Source organism: Strix aluco, chromosome 5 (assembly GCF_031877795.1).
Source record: "Strix aluco isolate bStrAlu1 chromosome 5, bStrAlu1.hap1, whole genome shotgun sequence".
NCBI lineage: Eukaryota > Metazoa > Chordata > Aves > Strigiformes > Strigidae > Strix > Strix aluco.
The window spans coordinates 3,898,835-3,914,337 of record NC_133935.1 but is presented as its reverse complement, the minus strand read 5'-3'; the positions used below and the strand labels follow the sequence as shown (position 1 = coordinate 3,914,337).

The window sequence follows — 15,503 nt, the reverse complement described above, 5'->3', positions numbered from 1 at the left end:
CGTGAGCTGGAGCTGTTTCATGGCAGCTTTGCAGTGTTCTTCATGACAGCTGTGAAACCAATCAGGATCTCGTTAGATAACTGACAGTTGCAAAGAGGCAATAGCAGTGGCACCACATCTGTCAGGGAGCTACAGATAAGGGTGAAACTGAGGTTTCAACTTATTAAAAAGTGATAGAGCTCTTCCTCCGCAAGTATTCACGGCTTACTTTTCTTCGAGAAATAACACCCCAGTCAGCATGCAATTGCTGTTTTGTTTTGTTTTTAAACTCTGATCGTGCAGACAGTGCGTAAAGCTCTTGTTTGAATAGGAATCTAATAAATTATGTTTGTGCAAACATACTGAATGTTGCAGACCTCTGTGCTTAAGTGAAGAAATGGAAATGCCTGGTTGGTAATGGGCATTTTAAAACCCCTTCTTCTGTCTTACGCCTGCAGAAGAGGGTTGGTTTTAATCTGTTGTGATTGTTTTAATGTGTTGTTACTTGCTTTTGATAAACAGAACATCTTTGCTTTTATGTATCTTTTTAGATAGACTTGTTTGCGTGTAGTTTAGAAGAGCTTAATGTTCAAGATTTCCTAAGCTGTGACGGGAGGTGCTTGCACGTATTTTTCTACGAGAGGTTGGAGAAGGGGACAAGAAATAGGCTTTTTACTTCTGAAGCACTCAAGTTGAAGCTGAAGTACGGAGTTTCAGCTGGAGCTATGTTCTTCTTTTTGTAATCATCATGGTCTATTTCTCCACCCAAGCTTGAATCAGCTGCATTCTAGTGATGTTTTTTCATTGTATGATTCCTCAGAAATCAGTGTGACTTTGCTGTGATTTCCAATGCATTTTCCTCTTTCATCTCTCCATAGGAACAGTCTCAAATTAGAGTGGTCCAAGGTGTTACAAAATCTATCATTACTTTAATAGTTTTTGCAATTGCATCTCTGTGATATAGTTCACTTATCATCAGATTGCTTTAGCTTTTCTTTAAAACTAAAAAAAATTAGGGCTTAGAAAGTTAGATGGAATTTTTTTGTTATGTCTTGGAGGTGAAGTGAAGCAGCATTTTTGGCAGGGTGTACTGAAGATATGGGGAAGTTCTGGGTGTCTGGATGAAGCTGTGTATACCTGGTCAGAGGTCCATGCGGATGATGGGCTTCTTGTATCCCTCAGTGGGAGTTACACCAAGATATTCAGGTGAAAAGCTTTGTTCATGTTTCACACCAGGACTGGTTAGAGAGGCATTAGCAATATTCATGTTTCCTTTTTCCCTAATAAATTGATTACATCTGCATTCCCTGAGTTCTAGGTAAGGAGTTTGGCTAGAAGCTGTAGAATGTGGAGGTGATTTTTTTGCAGGAAGATAGGTCAGAATCTGGAGTGCAGGAACCTTTTAAACTCTCTGTCTTTGGGAGCTGGAGAAATCTGATTCCTTTGGACATCTGTAATCCACCTTTTATGATGATGTCACATCTCAAAAATGCCAGCTTCAAAAATACCTGCTGCTGTGCACGTAATATGGGATTTACTTTTTAGTTCAAATCAAGTAGAGCAAAGATTTTTTTTTTTTTTTTTTTCATTCTGAGGGAGTGGGGTAGGGGAGGAAAACAGGGAGAAACAGATCTCAGTTTCTGATCTGCCACCATTCATCTCCTCTGGCAGCCAGTCTGCAGACTTTAAACACTACATTTTTTGTCCCCAGCATATTTAACCTCATTAATTTCCTATGAAATGCTAAATACTTGGGTTGCTTTGCTGGTGACTTCTTCAAAAGAGTCCCACTTCCTTGTGCTATAGGGAGGGGTACATGTTATTGTTGAGTGGCACCAGAAATGCCATTGTCACTGAAGCTTTGTTGCGTGCTCCTGCTTCTGGCTGGCTCTGCTGTGCCTGGGAGCATGCTCAGCTCCTCTCCCAGTTCTTCTGGGGAGCCCTTATGCTTCAGCCCACTCACCTGAGAGAGAATTGGTTAGTAAACTACACGGGTGGCTGGTGAAATTCTTTGCTGCTGCTCACTTTGATGGTGCTTGGGGGCCATTTGTACTTTGAAGGCAGTTGCTGCCAGTGAAGCAGAATTTATGTTGGTAAGGAATTTCCCACAGATGCACTTTTACCAGTAAGTCATATAAGTTGCTTAGAAAGACATGTGGGGATGCACCTGCCTTGCAGACTTCAGGAATGGTCTGCTCACATTCGTATAAAGCAGTTGGCACTGCTCGCTTAAAAGTTGAGCTGTGGCTCACCGAGGGTGACTGTTGGTGTGCGGACACGAGGTTTAGGATGAGCATGCAGTGAGGACTTCCGCTGCTTCTGTGCCCAGTGCTTTGTAGTGATGACTCTTCTAGAGGGTGATTGCTGGTTTGGTGAAAGAAATACATTTTCTAATCTTTATTTTTTCAACTTATCCCTCACTTATGTGGTTTCAGAGCATATGCCACTCGCAGAGTTACAGAATACACAGTGCTCTAAACAAAGAAGCCGTGTCATTCTTTTGTGGTGATTGTCCAAAGCTTGGAAGGGGAAGGCATTGCATCTCTAATAGACTGTACATAAATGCTGGGTATTGCCACCCTAAATATTAAGTAACTTTCTCCTATCTGTATATTTGGCAGGCAAGCTGACATAGCCTTCATTAAGCTCTCTAGATATCCTTGTAGTTTATAAATATTTATGGCGAGAGATTCACAATGTGAACAAGCTTGATACTTGCTCCACATGGACAGAACTTGATCTGAACGCAGTGATGGTGTTTGCAAGTAGAAATGAGCTTGTCATCATTTCTCCTTTTCGATACATTCTCCTGTGAAACAGTTATGAAAATAGGGTGGGGTTTTTTTGTCTCCTTGTGATTATCTTTCTATTTCAATGTAATTGGCACAGTCCCCCACCAATTTTGAAATGGAGTCAAGCCTACCAGTCTCTGAATAGAATGGGAATACTGTAATACCTTTTTTCATTTGATTTCTAATACACCTTTAAGAACATACCCTTCAAAGTGTAGGTTAAAAGAAGTAGTGATTTAGTTAGTAATACTTTGTTTCCTTTGCAAAATGTTATAAACTATTTGGAGAAAGAAGCGTGTCAGTTTAAAAGATGGAATGCTTTCCGAGCTTCATTATTTATAAGGAGAGAACAATAAGGAAATGTTTTTAATATAAACAGACATGGAAAATGGCAACATTTGTACAGATTTTTTTAGTATCTTGTTACAGGATCACATTACCTAAATAGAATTACTCCCTTGTGATATAATCAATGTGGCAGAAATGGGGTTATAGTTTTAATTCTGTTTATGAGGGCCATGTGTGAGCTCTTGATGTCAGATTTGAAAAGTAATCATATTTGAGACAGAAAATCTTAATCAACTAGCTGTATAATTTTGCTTAGTCAAAAATCGTTTGTTTTCCTTCTCTAATATACCAAAATGTAATTTTCTCCTTTATATTTTTCTTCTTACTCTTCCTCCCCTCCCCCGCTCTGTTCCCAGAGGAAAAACATTGTTTGTATGTTTTTGGTTGTGTGTTTGGTTTTTGTTTTTTGTTTTTTTTTTAAACTGTTTATGCCTCCAGAACTCCTCCGTAATAAGCATTCTCCTCTGTCCGTTGTCAGAGAGCTCAGGCTTCTAGAAGGTGGCTGATGTGTTTGCTTGAATTCTGGAAGTTAAGGGTATGTGGAAGGTGACAGAAATGTAAGGTGTCATAGAATTTCAGACTTTTTTTCCTTTGTTGTCTGTCAAAGCAGTGACTAAAACTCTGGCTTGTACTCATAGTGTTGGAGTTAATGAAAATGTTGACACTTTGGAAATCCAAGAATCCTCTTGTCCACACATAGATTAATAGAGTAGAAATATTAAGAATAACAGAAGAGTAGGAAATCGTAAACCTTGTAGTCACTGTTGTTATGTCCACTTTGAAAATGCACTGGTGTTCTAATAACTCAGAAACTTAACTGAGGCTCAACAGTTAGACTTTACGGTAAAAATCCTAAGTAAAGTAATTCCAAGTTGGGTGGGTTTGTGTTTATGGGTTGGTTTGTTTTTCTTTTGGATTACCAGAAATGAGTCCTATCCAATATGAAAAAGATGAGATCGTTCATACTTTTCAAGGGATCCTGGATGTGAATGTGTCTTTTTTTTTTTTATGTGTCACTACATCTGATGTAAGCCTGTTGAAGATTTGACATTAATAGTGCTGGAATGTGAGTGTTTTGAGAGTTAATAAAATAGATCACAGAGGTCCAACTGTGTTTCCAAAAAAAAATTCAAATGTGCAATAATTTTCAAAATTCTTGAAGTATGTGCACATCTTTCCTTACTCTTTAAAAACAGTCCCTAACTGTTCATTTGAACTGGAATTGTTATTTATTATATTAATCTGTAGTAAATTTAATAGTTTAAGAATTTGACTGTTGAAAATGTAATTTTCGTTTGAGAACTTTTTTCCTTTGGCTGATGGAAAGTTGTTTTAAACTTGCACTGTGAGCATTTTCTTTTAATTTTCTTAGAAAACTGTTTTCTAGTTCAGCGTGAATCTGTCATATTTTTGCAAAATTGTTGATACTGTCTTGTCTTGAAGTAAGTACTTTATCTGCATGAGAAACCAAATCTGTGAAATTGTTTTACTGGTTGGAGGTATGGCTTAGTTTATTCTCAATAGTTGTTATGATGGATGAACTGACAAAGCTGCCATTCACTGAGCTTGGCCTGGAAAGTATGCCACAAAGAAATCCTTGGATAGCTGATACGGTCTTTCCTGAAGAATTGCAGAGAAGTGGGAATGAAAATGTGCTAAGCCTTCGAGGCAGTACTGCGGCTCCCCCCCACTCTTTCTGCCCCAGATCTGTCCCACTGTTATGTCCTGGCTCAGGGCTGTTGCTTACTTTTGTGGTGTACTCATCAGTGCTGGCGACTTTTTCTGTTTTATGGGTTATTTTGTCATCCAGTTGGGGTCTTTCGTGCTAAATTCCATGTTCGTGCTTTACAGCAGCTTCCTGATAGCACTTCAAAAATCTAAACAAACAAAAAGCCCCAACCACAAAACAGAATAAATACATTTAAAAAGTTGTTTTGATTTTTACCTCATGAGACTAGACTTCAGGACTATTTTTTAAGCCGTAGGCACGCCAGCTCAACTAACTTGCTGAAAGTTATCTAAGGGTAGCTTAGTGCCTATGAACTTCTTGTCAGTGTGGAAAAAGGCTTTGTTAGTTTGAAGGCAAACCAATGTGCTGCTGCTCAGGGTGTGGATTTTTCTGGTCCACATTGGAACTATTGGCAGTCTGGGTGAGACCCTTTGGCTGGGGCTGTTCCCACAGGGTGTCAGTTGAAGTAGGGTCCTCCAGCTCTGGAGCTTTCCCAGGTCATTCTCAACTGGATGTGCACCCCCAAACACGTGTGCTGGCCAGGCTGGAACACGTAATGAGCTGCCATTGCTTCACAAATTTGGAGCATTCCTGCCTCAGTATGTCGGGGTGTAGAAGGTGTATTTGGCGGCCTTTAGCCTTCCAGGGCTTTGGGAAATGGGCTACCTTTGTCACAGCATCTCAATGTTGTGTCTCGGTGCTCTAATTTAGTGGAGGGACTTAAGCAACACAGAGTCTTTCAGCAGCTTCATGAGGGATATGAGAGAGGCTTTGGGGTTTTTTCTTACAGTTAGAAGCGCTGTAGGAAATGGTGACACCAGAAAGTGTAAAGGGTAGCGTGTTGTTTCAGTGCGATCAGGTTGTCTTATCTGTCATCATACAGCTTCGAGTTTGGGTTGCAAAATGTCATCCCTATTCGGATGTGGGACTCTAATTGGTACCGTACAACCAAACAAGATTTCTTTTTCCTCACGAGCGAAGGTGTGTGCTTGGGAAAACTGTTGGAAACGTGGGAGAACTGTTGGAAACGTACCTTGCAGACAGGAGATAGTGGGCTTGGAAACTGCTGCAAAGCAACTTTTTCATTTAACAGATTGTGTTGATTTAAACATGGGTGTTTCCAGTAGAGCTAGGGAAGTATTACCAATGTGCGTGGGACGGGTATGACTTCATCTGCAGCACTGTGTGTTATTCTGACAACTATTTGAGAAACTGGGAGAGTGTTGGAGGAAGGTTATGAGGGCACCTGAGGAAGTGGGAAGTGTAATGCTGAGGTTGTGCAGACATTAATGTGGGTCACGGTACTACTTGGTCACACATCCCTAGGAGCCTTCCTGCTTTCCAGAGTCATCTGCTGGCCCAGGAAAGTGTATTGTGCTGCTGCCAGGTCACCTTTATTTTCTTGCCACTTCTTCTACTAGCCTGCTGCTCTTGTAAGCATCAGGGTAATAGAAGGCGGCAGTAGTGTCACATGGCAGTGCAGCTGCAAGCAGATGCCTGGCCAGGGAGCACAGGGCTCTGCTCATCCTAGGTTGTTGTCAGCAAGATAGATTCAGCATATAAAGTTAAGGAGATGTCAGCTGCTAAAGCAGTGTGTTTTATCCCCATGAGAGTGCAATGGAAAGAACTTCAGAGTAGGAGAGTCAGTGTTATGGAAAGATGGACCTAACACTGAGGAGAGACATGAGGTGATAATTTGGAAGTTATCAACTGCTGGCTCTATGGCTCTGTTGCCAACAGGATGATTTGACGGGTGATGCCTGTCATTCAGAAAGTTATTTGCCCGTGATACACTGGAGGCGGTGGTGTACTTCACTCGTGTGCTTTTGCTATACTCTGCCAGCTCTGTTGGATTTTTATACCTGGACCTGGTATTTCTATCCTTCCCCTGTACTCCATTTTTTCTCCTCTCATTCTCTTGCCTCTATCCTTCTAGCTCTTTAGCAAGATTATTTTTTCCCTGTTATTTCAGCAGGTTAAAAGATGACTTACTGCCTTTGTACCATCTAGTCTTGCAGGATGTCTTGGTCTCCATGGCTCCTGTCTGGCCAAAGACCTGCAAAACTAATGGTAGAAGCTTGGTGCAGAATCCAAGTGTCGTCGTTGCTGCTTGGTGTCTTTGCTTTTGCACTGATGTGGTTACTCATCTCATTCATGGGCAAGCCTGACTGTTCCTGTAACCTTTTGAGTTACCACCTGAACAGCCCTCAGGTGGCTGTAGCACGTGGAGTACACCTCAGGTTAGCTGAAAAGAGGAAAAAATGTCCTTTCTGACAAGGTTGGGCTGCCTCCTGCTCTTGTTTATTAAAGTCCTAGTTGCCTGCTGTGTCCTGCAATTATATTTGTGAGAACAAGGAGGTTCAGAGAGGAGAGAGCTCTCCATTCACAGTGAAGGTGGAATGGGGGCTACTGGTAAGTCAGTTCATTAGTTTTCTTAAAATTGTGTGGAATGAATCAGGAAAGGTGGTGTGATAGAGCACTTGGTGCAAAATCCTGGCCTGCTGCTTGCTGTGCTGAAACTCTTACGTATTTCCTGGTGATTTTTATGTTTGAAAATACAAACCATCTGTATAAGTTTCTTGAGGCTGGGTCCCTGCTTTTTGAGGAAGATTATTTTCATTTGCAACTTGCCTCTCTTCTGATCTGATAGTCCCCCAGGCTTTTATTCCCAATGCTACCTCAACCTTTTCCTTCTTGCTCCCTCAAACTGAGCAGCAAAACTCAAACATTCACACATAACAAATATACAGAATCCCTTATAAGCATAAGCAATGATGAAGAAATTTGAAACCTGGGCAGTGAAGGGAGAGTCCTCAGAACTGACTGTGCCAGAATCCTTGTGTCAGTCCAGAGGGGTTTTCTTACGTTCCTGTGTTGGCTCTCTGTGGGACATCTTGGGAATGGGAAGGATTGTTTTACATACAAGGAGTTTTGTGTATAGAATGGTTCTGAGGAGGTTGCAGTTAATGCTCTGTGCTAGTTGTCTGTGCCCATTTATCTGCTTTTTCTTCTCTTGTGGATGGAATGTGTGTGCGTGTCATTTTGTCAAGACACCTGGCAAATCCTTCTTGCTCACTGTGCCTTGTCCAGGACAGCGTGTATTTGCTTGGCATATCTCACAGAATCATTCAGGTTGGAAAAGACCCTTGGGATCATCGAGTCCAACCATCAGCCTGACTCTACAAAGTTCTCCCTTACACCATATCCCCCAACATCTCATCCAAACAACCCTTAAACATATCCAGGAATGGTGACTCCACCCCCTCCCTGGGCAGCCTATTCCACTCTCTGACCACTCTTTCTGTGAAAATTTTTTCCCTAATGTCCAGCCTGAACCTCCCCTGTTGCATCTCATCACTGTGTCTCCTCCTCTGCAGTCCTCATGTTTGCCACCCTCATAACAGTGTGCTTGCCAGTATCAATTCACCTTCAGATACTCGGAGTTCTTCAAGATTTTTAAAGGATGGGGAGTTTTCCCAACTCAATGACATCATCTTCCAATGTAACAATCCATGGGTTTCTTACCAGTGGATTCCTGCATGGATATTTCTTCCCACAATGTGAACAGTTGCCCAGTATTACTGGCTGGGCCACACTGGGATTCTGGGGCATGTTGCCACAACTTACAGTGGCCACCTCTAGTCTGGTGGGTCCTGTTCCTAAATTGGAGGTTCACCAGCAACTGGTTCAGCTAATTTGTCAAAGCTGATGCACTCCTCCCTTTCCCTGATGTGCTGGTTCTTGTGTTTATCTGATTTTGTTCTGAACCGGTTCTGGGTGATGGCTGGCTAAGATCTACTTTTTGTCAGCTGTGGGGGAGAGCACGGTAGCCTGCTGCTGGTTTAGCTCCCTGTGTTGTCTCGCCGTGCTATGGGACAAGTGCTAGTGCCAATGCAAAAGAGGGGTTGGGAACCGACGGCTGAAACTGGAACTGGGGAGAAAGGATGTGGCTGCAGTCTCATCTTGAGCGGATCTAGCAGGCTGCCAGTGAAAGGGGGGAGAGCTGCTCCCCCTTCCAGCTCCCTGCTGTTTGCCTTATGTTAGTTTTGGAGTTTGCTGGACCACTTCTTGAGTTGATTCAACTTGCTAACCCAGTCAAACCTTTCACTGACGTCATGATTTGAATCAGCTTGGGGAGGGGCCCTTAACTAAGTGAGGGGGTAAAACAGCATTGCTGGGGGTTGGGAATGAGGAAAAAAAGGGTTTGGGGAAAATGAGACTCTGCTAATTGCTTTAACCAGGCTAAATTCCAGTTCAGTGAAAGAGAATGAGCGTGCTGAAGGTAACACTGACCTCGTGGCACCCAGAGATGTCACGGATCATTGAAAGTGGAAAGGAGCAAGCGGGAACTTGTGGAAAAGGCCTCTGGACTAGTTAAAGAAAAGTATGACAAATTCTGACATCTTAAAGTTGCCACTTAAACACCAAAAACATTGAAAAAGCTATTTAGCTTTTTATAACCTTTTTACATTTGTTCATCACTTTGCATCCTGTGGGCTGTAGCATTTTTAAGCCGGTATCAGACACTCACAGATCAGATGTACAAAGCTAGACTTAAGAAACAAGTGTTAGGGAAGCCACACTTAAGTATCTTGGGGATTTGCAACTTTCAGTATGCTAGGGAGAGAGACAAGAGTTGCAGCCAAGAGAAATATTTGATAAAAAAATTGGAGTTTGGTCGTGAGAAGGATGCTGATGTAGAATTCTAGTTGTAAAGGTAAGGCAGAAAAAGGCAGTGTCTGGATTTTAATATTGAATGTGGTAAGCTTAGGGAAGGTGTTATGTGAGTATTGGAGTTAAGAAGCAGTCAGGCTCAGTGACCTGCTATTGGCAGGAGTTTCTTACGATTTAAATTATTTTTGTTGCGGTTCAAATGTGTTAAACTTTAGTTTTTGTAACTTTTGTGTTCTCTAAGCAAATGCTTGTTCCTGCTGGTGGATACAGAAGAAGCTTATTTGATAACTAAGCATAGCCTTTACTCTGTATTGGGTACTTTACTTAGAAGAATAAACTACATGTAGACCTCTCAGGTGACAGAGGCCATGGTAATGTTCACTACCGTTTCAGTTACTGATTTCCAGGATGGGTGTGTTTTACTTTTAAAAAATATGTGCCTCTCTTCAATGTATTATAGTTTGTTGCAGTTAAAATACGTATTTTTATGATGTCTGTAGAAAAGGAAATAGAAACACATGTAAAGAGTTAAGCTTCTGAAAAAAAAAAATCTGAGTTGTATCTCTTTTTCCCATTATAATTTAAATGGCAGAACAGTTGCCTGGCTTTCAAAGGAGTTTCTCTTGGACTTCTCTTAGGTTATTAGTATAGTTCATAACTCTGTTATTCAAGAAAGCTGTCTTTTCAGTGTTCTGTTCTTCTTTTAAAGTGAGTTACATGGGGCAGGATGGGATCTTCTGCCACAATTTTCCTTCTGGAGTTGCTGTTTGAGTCAAGTAAATGGCAAAGATGATACTAGGTACTAATACTGCCAACTTAAGTAATTGGGTTTTATAGGATATTGAAGCCTTCGTGTTTTCTGGGAAGGGTTGGAGGGGCTGGGGGAACAAACCTGGTTTTTATTATTTTGGTGATGCATGCTTCATTCCTGAATGTCGCAACAAATTGGAGAGCTTAATATCCTCATCTGCCAGCCCTGCAGAATGGGTTGCAAGTTGTGGCTTTGAATCAGTCTGCGTGAAACTGCACATCCTAAGTGTAGCTGTGTTTCTTCTGAGCCGTCTTTCAACTAACTTGTATCATTCCTGAAGAGGAGGTTTTCTCCAGTCCTTCCTCAGCCAGCTCTGAGCTCCAGTAAGGAGTGAGTAACCTCTGCAATGCCCAGCAGTGCCTTCAGGCCTCGGTGATTACACTTGACATGCCTGGTGTTCCAACTCAGTGCTTGCTGTGTGCGTGGGCACTCCTGCTCCATGTTGCACGTGATAATGGAGCCTGTACTCGTTTATGCATGGATTTACTTTTTTTCAAACGCTGGGTATGGTGTCTTACTAGAGAGAGTCCTGCCAGTTGGCTGCACGCTTTCCTATGGTGCACTAGATGATACTGAGCTGGCTATTAACTAGATTTTTCAGGTTACGACTGTATGCAGGCTTGACAAAGTATTTTTTTACCACTTTCAGTTTATTGAATACTTTTTTCTGAAAAATGTAGTCATCGTAAGCAGCCAGCTCTTCAAGAAACTCCACTGTAATTAATTTTAAATCTTTAGGGGGTGGGAAACTTTGCAGGGAAAGGAAGGAGATAGCAGAGTAAGGTAATAAACCTTCTTAAGATTCTGCTTTCTAATTTCTAATTTCTAATCTAATCCATGAAAGTATAATCTCTAAACTAAATGTTTTGCTGCACAATAAAAACTTGCTTTATGGAGGGGGGGAATACAAATTTAGCATTACTAAAACTGCCAATCTTCCCCCTCCCTTTCATAACTTCTCTAAAGATTGTCATAAAAAAATTATATTTTGTGTGTCTAAGGTTAGGATGACGGCACAAACAATTTAGTGTGGTTTTTTTTAAAAAAAAAACCCCAACCACCCCCAAAAAACAACAACAAAAGGAAGACAGAAAGAAAGAAAAGCTTCCAAACATATATAGCAGAACTTGTTTATTTGGAGGTAGATGAAGGTACTTCTTAGTTCCTTCAGCATCTCCCAGTGCACATGTGGCAGTGTCTTTAAGAAACAGTTTTGTGGTAATCAGGAGAGTAGCCTGATCTTGGAAACCAGCTTTTCAATTTTCTGAAGTCTGTTTTAGTATTTCTAATTTCAGTGTGAGTTTCTCATAGGGGGAACTGTATCTTCTCTGGCAGTGTAGCCCTTGACATTATGCAGCCAGGCACATCTTTGGCTCTATAAATGTAAACCTCTTGGTTAGGACATACATCTTGCTGGAAGCTTAAAGTGGCCACCTATGCTGATGAATACATCTTCAAGATTTTTGTTAAATTTGTATGGTGACAGGAGCATTTAGTATGTCAGTCACAGTATGTGTCTAAATGCTGCTGTATAGCTCTGTTGCTACAGTGCCTGAGTAAACACAGGGAAAGGTAGAAATGTTTTCTGATAGTGGATTTAAAAGGATGTGATTGTCTGCTTTATAAAAATGTAGTGTTTTTCTTAACCTTTTGTTGAAGTAGGAACAAGGCTGGAATTTTCATAATGTTATATATAGCTTGTGATTAAGGACAACTAAACAGGCATATGACATCTCAGAACCTATCTGTTTTCATGGTTACTATTTTTGATTAGTCATCTTAGGTGTTGTCTATGAAAAATATGCAGACTGTGCAAACGGATAAAGTAAGTGAATAAAGCATATAAAATAAAGGCTTTGAGTTAGAGAACGAACCAGCAGTGGTAGAGCTGAGCTTGAAAGAACTCAGTATTGTCCATTCCTGTGGATGTTTTTCTCCCTACCTCCTCATACCAGCTTCAGCATTCTAAAACAACATTCGTCTCATGCTGTGCAATGAATTTTGTATTTGTAAGTATTATGTGTAAAATGTCCTATATATAAAAAAAATTTCAGAGAGTATCAACATACAGGTGGCTGTTGTGGTTTAACCCCAGCCAGTAGCTCAGCCCCACCCAGCCGCTCGCTCAGTCCCCGCTGCTGAAATGGGGGAGAGAATCAGAAGGGTAAAAGTGAGAAAACTTGTGGTTTCAGATAAAGACAGTTTAATCAGGAAGGCAAAAGCTGTGCACGCAAGCAAAGCAAAATCAGGAATTCATCCACCACTCCCCCTCGCAGGCAGGTGCTCGGCCATCCCCGGGACAGCAGGGCTCTGTCACACGTAACAGTGACTTGGGAGGACAAACGCCATCGCTCCCTACATCCCCCCCTTCCTCCTCCTTCCCCCAGCTTTACGTGCTGAGCACAATGTCCTGTGGTCTGGGATGTCCCTGGGGTCAGTTGGGGTCAGCTGTCCCGGCTGTGTCCCCTCCCAGCTCCTTGTGCCCCCCAGCCACTCACTGGCGGGTGCTGTGAGGAGCAGAAGTGGCCTTGGCTCTGTGTAAGCGCTGCCCAGCGATAACCAAAACATCCCCGTGTTACCAACGCTGTTCCCAGCACAAATCCAGAACACAGTCCTGTACTAGCTACTCTGAAGAAACCTAACTCCATCCCACCCAAAAACAGGATGGTGGCTTTGATAGCTTGACATGAATTACACTTTTATAGAAGTGGGGTGTGTATTACTAATTCTAGCAAAAAAATATGAGTCTTTGCTCAGGTGGGCCAGTGGTGAGTGCTTAGAAAACTGCTTTACCCTTGTATTTCAGATTCTTATTTAAACATCCTTCTCTACAGAACAGTGTCATTTGGGCACTTCAAACCCCTGTTTTTCTTTGTTCTTTCCCCTCTTCTTTAATCTTATTTTAATAATGCACAGCCCAGAATAATGAGCTGCCCATTACAAAGTTACCATCTTGAGCTGTAGCACTGTTGAAAGGCTTCAAGTCAGTGCTTTTTAGTCAAACTTCAAAATGTCCCCCCACCTATTTTTTATTTCTTATTTAAAATTCTTAAATTAGTAGTTACGGCCTGATGCACCGTCATAGTGCAAGTCATACTTAATATGAGTGGTGTTAATGCATCTGTCTGTCCCCCCACCCCTTATTTCTCCCATTTAAAGCTGCCCCGCTGTTGCTGTACGCGAACCGACGTGACCTGCGACTGGTGGATGCTGCGAACGGGAAGGAGAACGCCACGGTGATTGTGGGTGGCTTAGAGGACGCAGCAGCAGTGGACTTCGTGTTTGTAAAGGGGTTGATATACTGGAGTGATGTCAGTGAAGAAGCCATTAAACGAACAGAATTCAATAAATCTGGGAGTGTACAAAATGTGGTCGTTTCTGGACTTCTGTCACCTGATGGGCTGGCATGTGACTGGCTGGGAGAGAAATTGTACTGGACAGATTCTGAAACAAATCGGATTGAAGTTTCTAATTTAGATGGATCACTGAGAAAAGTTTTGTTTTGGCAAGAATTGGATCAACCTAGAGCAATTGCCTTAGATCCTGCAAGAGGGTAAGTCTTTGTTAAAATAATTACAAATATTAAAACTTCTGCTACTTTTTGTTTGTTGAATGATTTTAAATAAGCAACGGTACTGTTATTGAACATAAGACATCTTGCATTATTTGCTTCTCTTTCTAGTAGTGTAATTTGAAAACAATTTGCATTTCTGAAATTGCAGTCACATTGGTTTGTGAACAACTAGGAATCATCAGACTTTAAAACAGTACTAGAAACTTATATTGGCAGTAGTGCAGAAGGTGAACAGAAATGGAGAAGTTTTAACGTAAAACCCAAGATAATCTGCTTGAAAGGCCATCAGTTGCCTGTGGACAGACTTGTGGCGCTCTGCCAGTATCAAGTAACGGAATTTTTTGGAGCTTTGTTCATTGTTGATATTCATGCTTTATTGAAACAGCAGAAGAAATGAGAGAAATCAATGCACTGTATTAATAATAATTTGAGACATGTTTTAGCACTTAACTAGAACATTTACAGAAGGGTTCCTCTCCCTACCCTGGAGGAAACTTCTGTTTTAAAAAATCCTGTGTTTTGGCTTTACCCTGTTCTAGGACAGGTCTAATTCCTCTCAGCTCTCATTTCAGTCCCTGGACGTGACCTACAGTATAATCTTTTTGTTCTGTTCTTAGGACAAAGCCATGGTTGCCAGAAATGTGGTGGTTTTGGTGATGTCATATAAATGGCTAGCTTGAGGTTACCCCATAGGTGGTCACCTGTGGTAAATTGACTGGCTCTCCCAAAGTGAAAGGCTAATGGAATATCCTTGATGCTGTGTAATCTTTTGATAGTTTTTTAAATCTGTAGTACAGATCTTATTTATATTATATTTTGTTCCCTGAACAAGCAAGAAAATGAATCTATTGTACTACTATTTCACGTTTTTTGGGGGGGAGAAATCAAGGCATTCTTTCTTTGGCAAGGTGAGGGTTGTTTTAGCTGCTTTCAGCTTTTTTTATATTTGTTGAACTTGCGTGTTTGAGTCCCTTCAAAAGAAGAAAGTGTCTTTGTAAAATATGGCTTCTTTCCTGAACTTCATAGAAATATCATATCTTGAATATTTTCTTCTACATTTTCAATAGACTCTTGACAATATATAAACAGGAAATATGTTTCTTTTGCAATACTTATATTTCCAGCTTTGGAAATAACAAAAGGATGGATTTATGCTTTTCCTATCTCTCTGCAACTTATAAATTGGAGCCAATGATAGCATTAATTTTATTTTATTAGATTCTAAAACCATTTAAGAGAATGCAAGAAAGGATGTGTAACGCTTCTGTCCCTTCCACCCACCATCCCAAAACTGAGAGAGAAAAAGGAGGAAAAACACTCTGGCTTGTAATCAGAGAGACGGAGATTCTTAGTTAGGAATAACATACAGTTGTCAAGCCACTTGGTCTTTTTTAGAAGAGTATTTGTATTTTCTGAATCCATACAGTAATATGCTCAGTGATCAAAATGAGATGATTGCATATTCTTGCACTCTTTCATAATACTTTACACAGAGGAAAGTACGAGAAGAAAAAATGAAATAGATCAAAGGTAAAGTGAACTCATAACCTTATCCATACTGATGATCTGTTAAAGCAGTAGGAGTAAACACTTCAA

The 15,503-nt window shown here is 41.1% G+C and overlaps 1 protein-coding gene across 2 annotated transcripts in view; it reads left to right on the top strand.

Annotated features, from left to right (window-relative positions):
* LRP6 (LDL receptor related protein 6) overlaps positions 1-15,503 on the top strand; it is a 132,273-nt gene that overhangs the window by 2,878 nt on the left and 113,892 nt on the right. For both annotated transcript variants that reach the window (XM_074825657.1, XM_074825655.1), the window contains exon 2: positions 13,493-13,886. In XM_074825657.1, the coding sequence (XP_074681758.1) occupies positions 13,493-13,886 (394 nt within the window). The remainder of the gene's footprint in view (positions 1-13,492; positions 13,887-15,503) is intronic.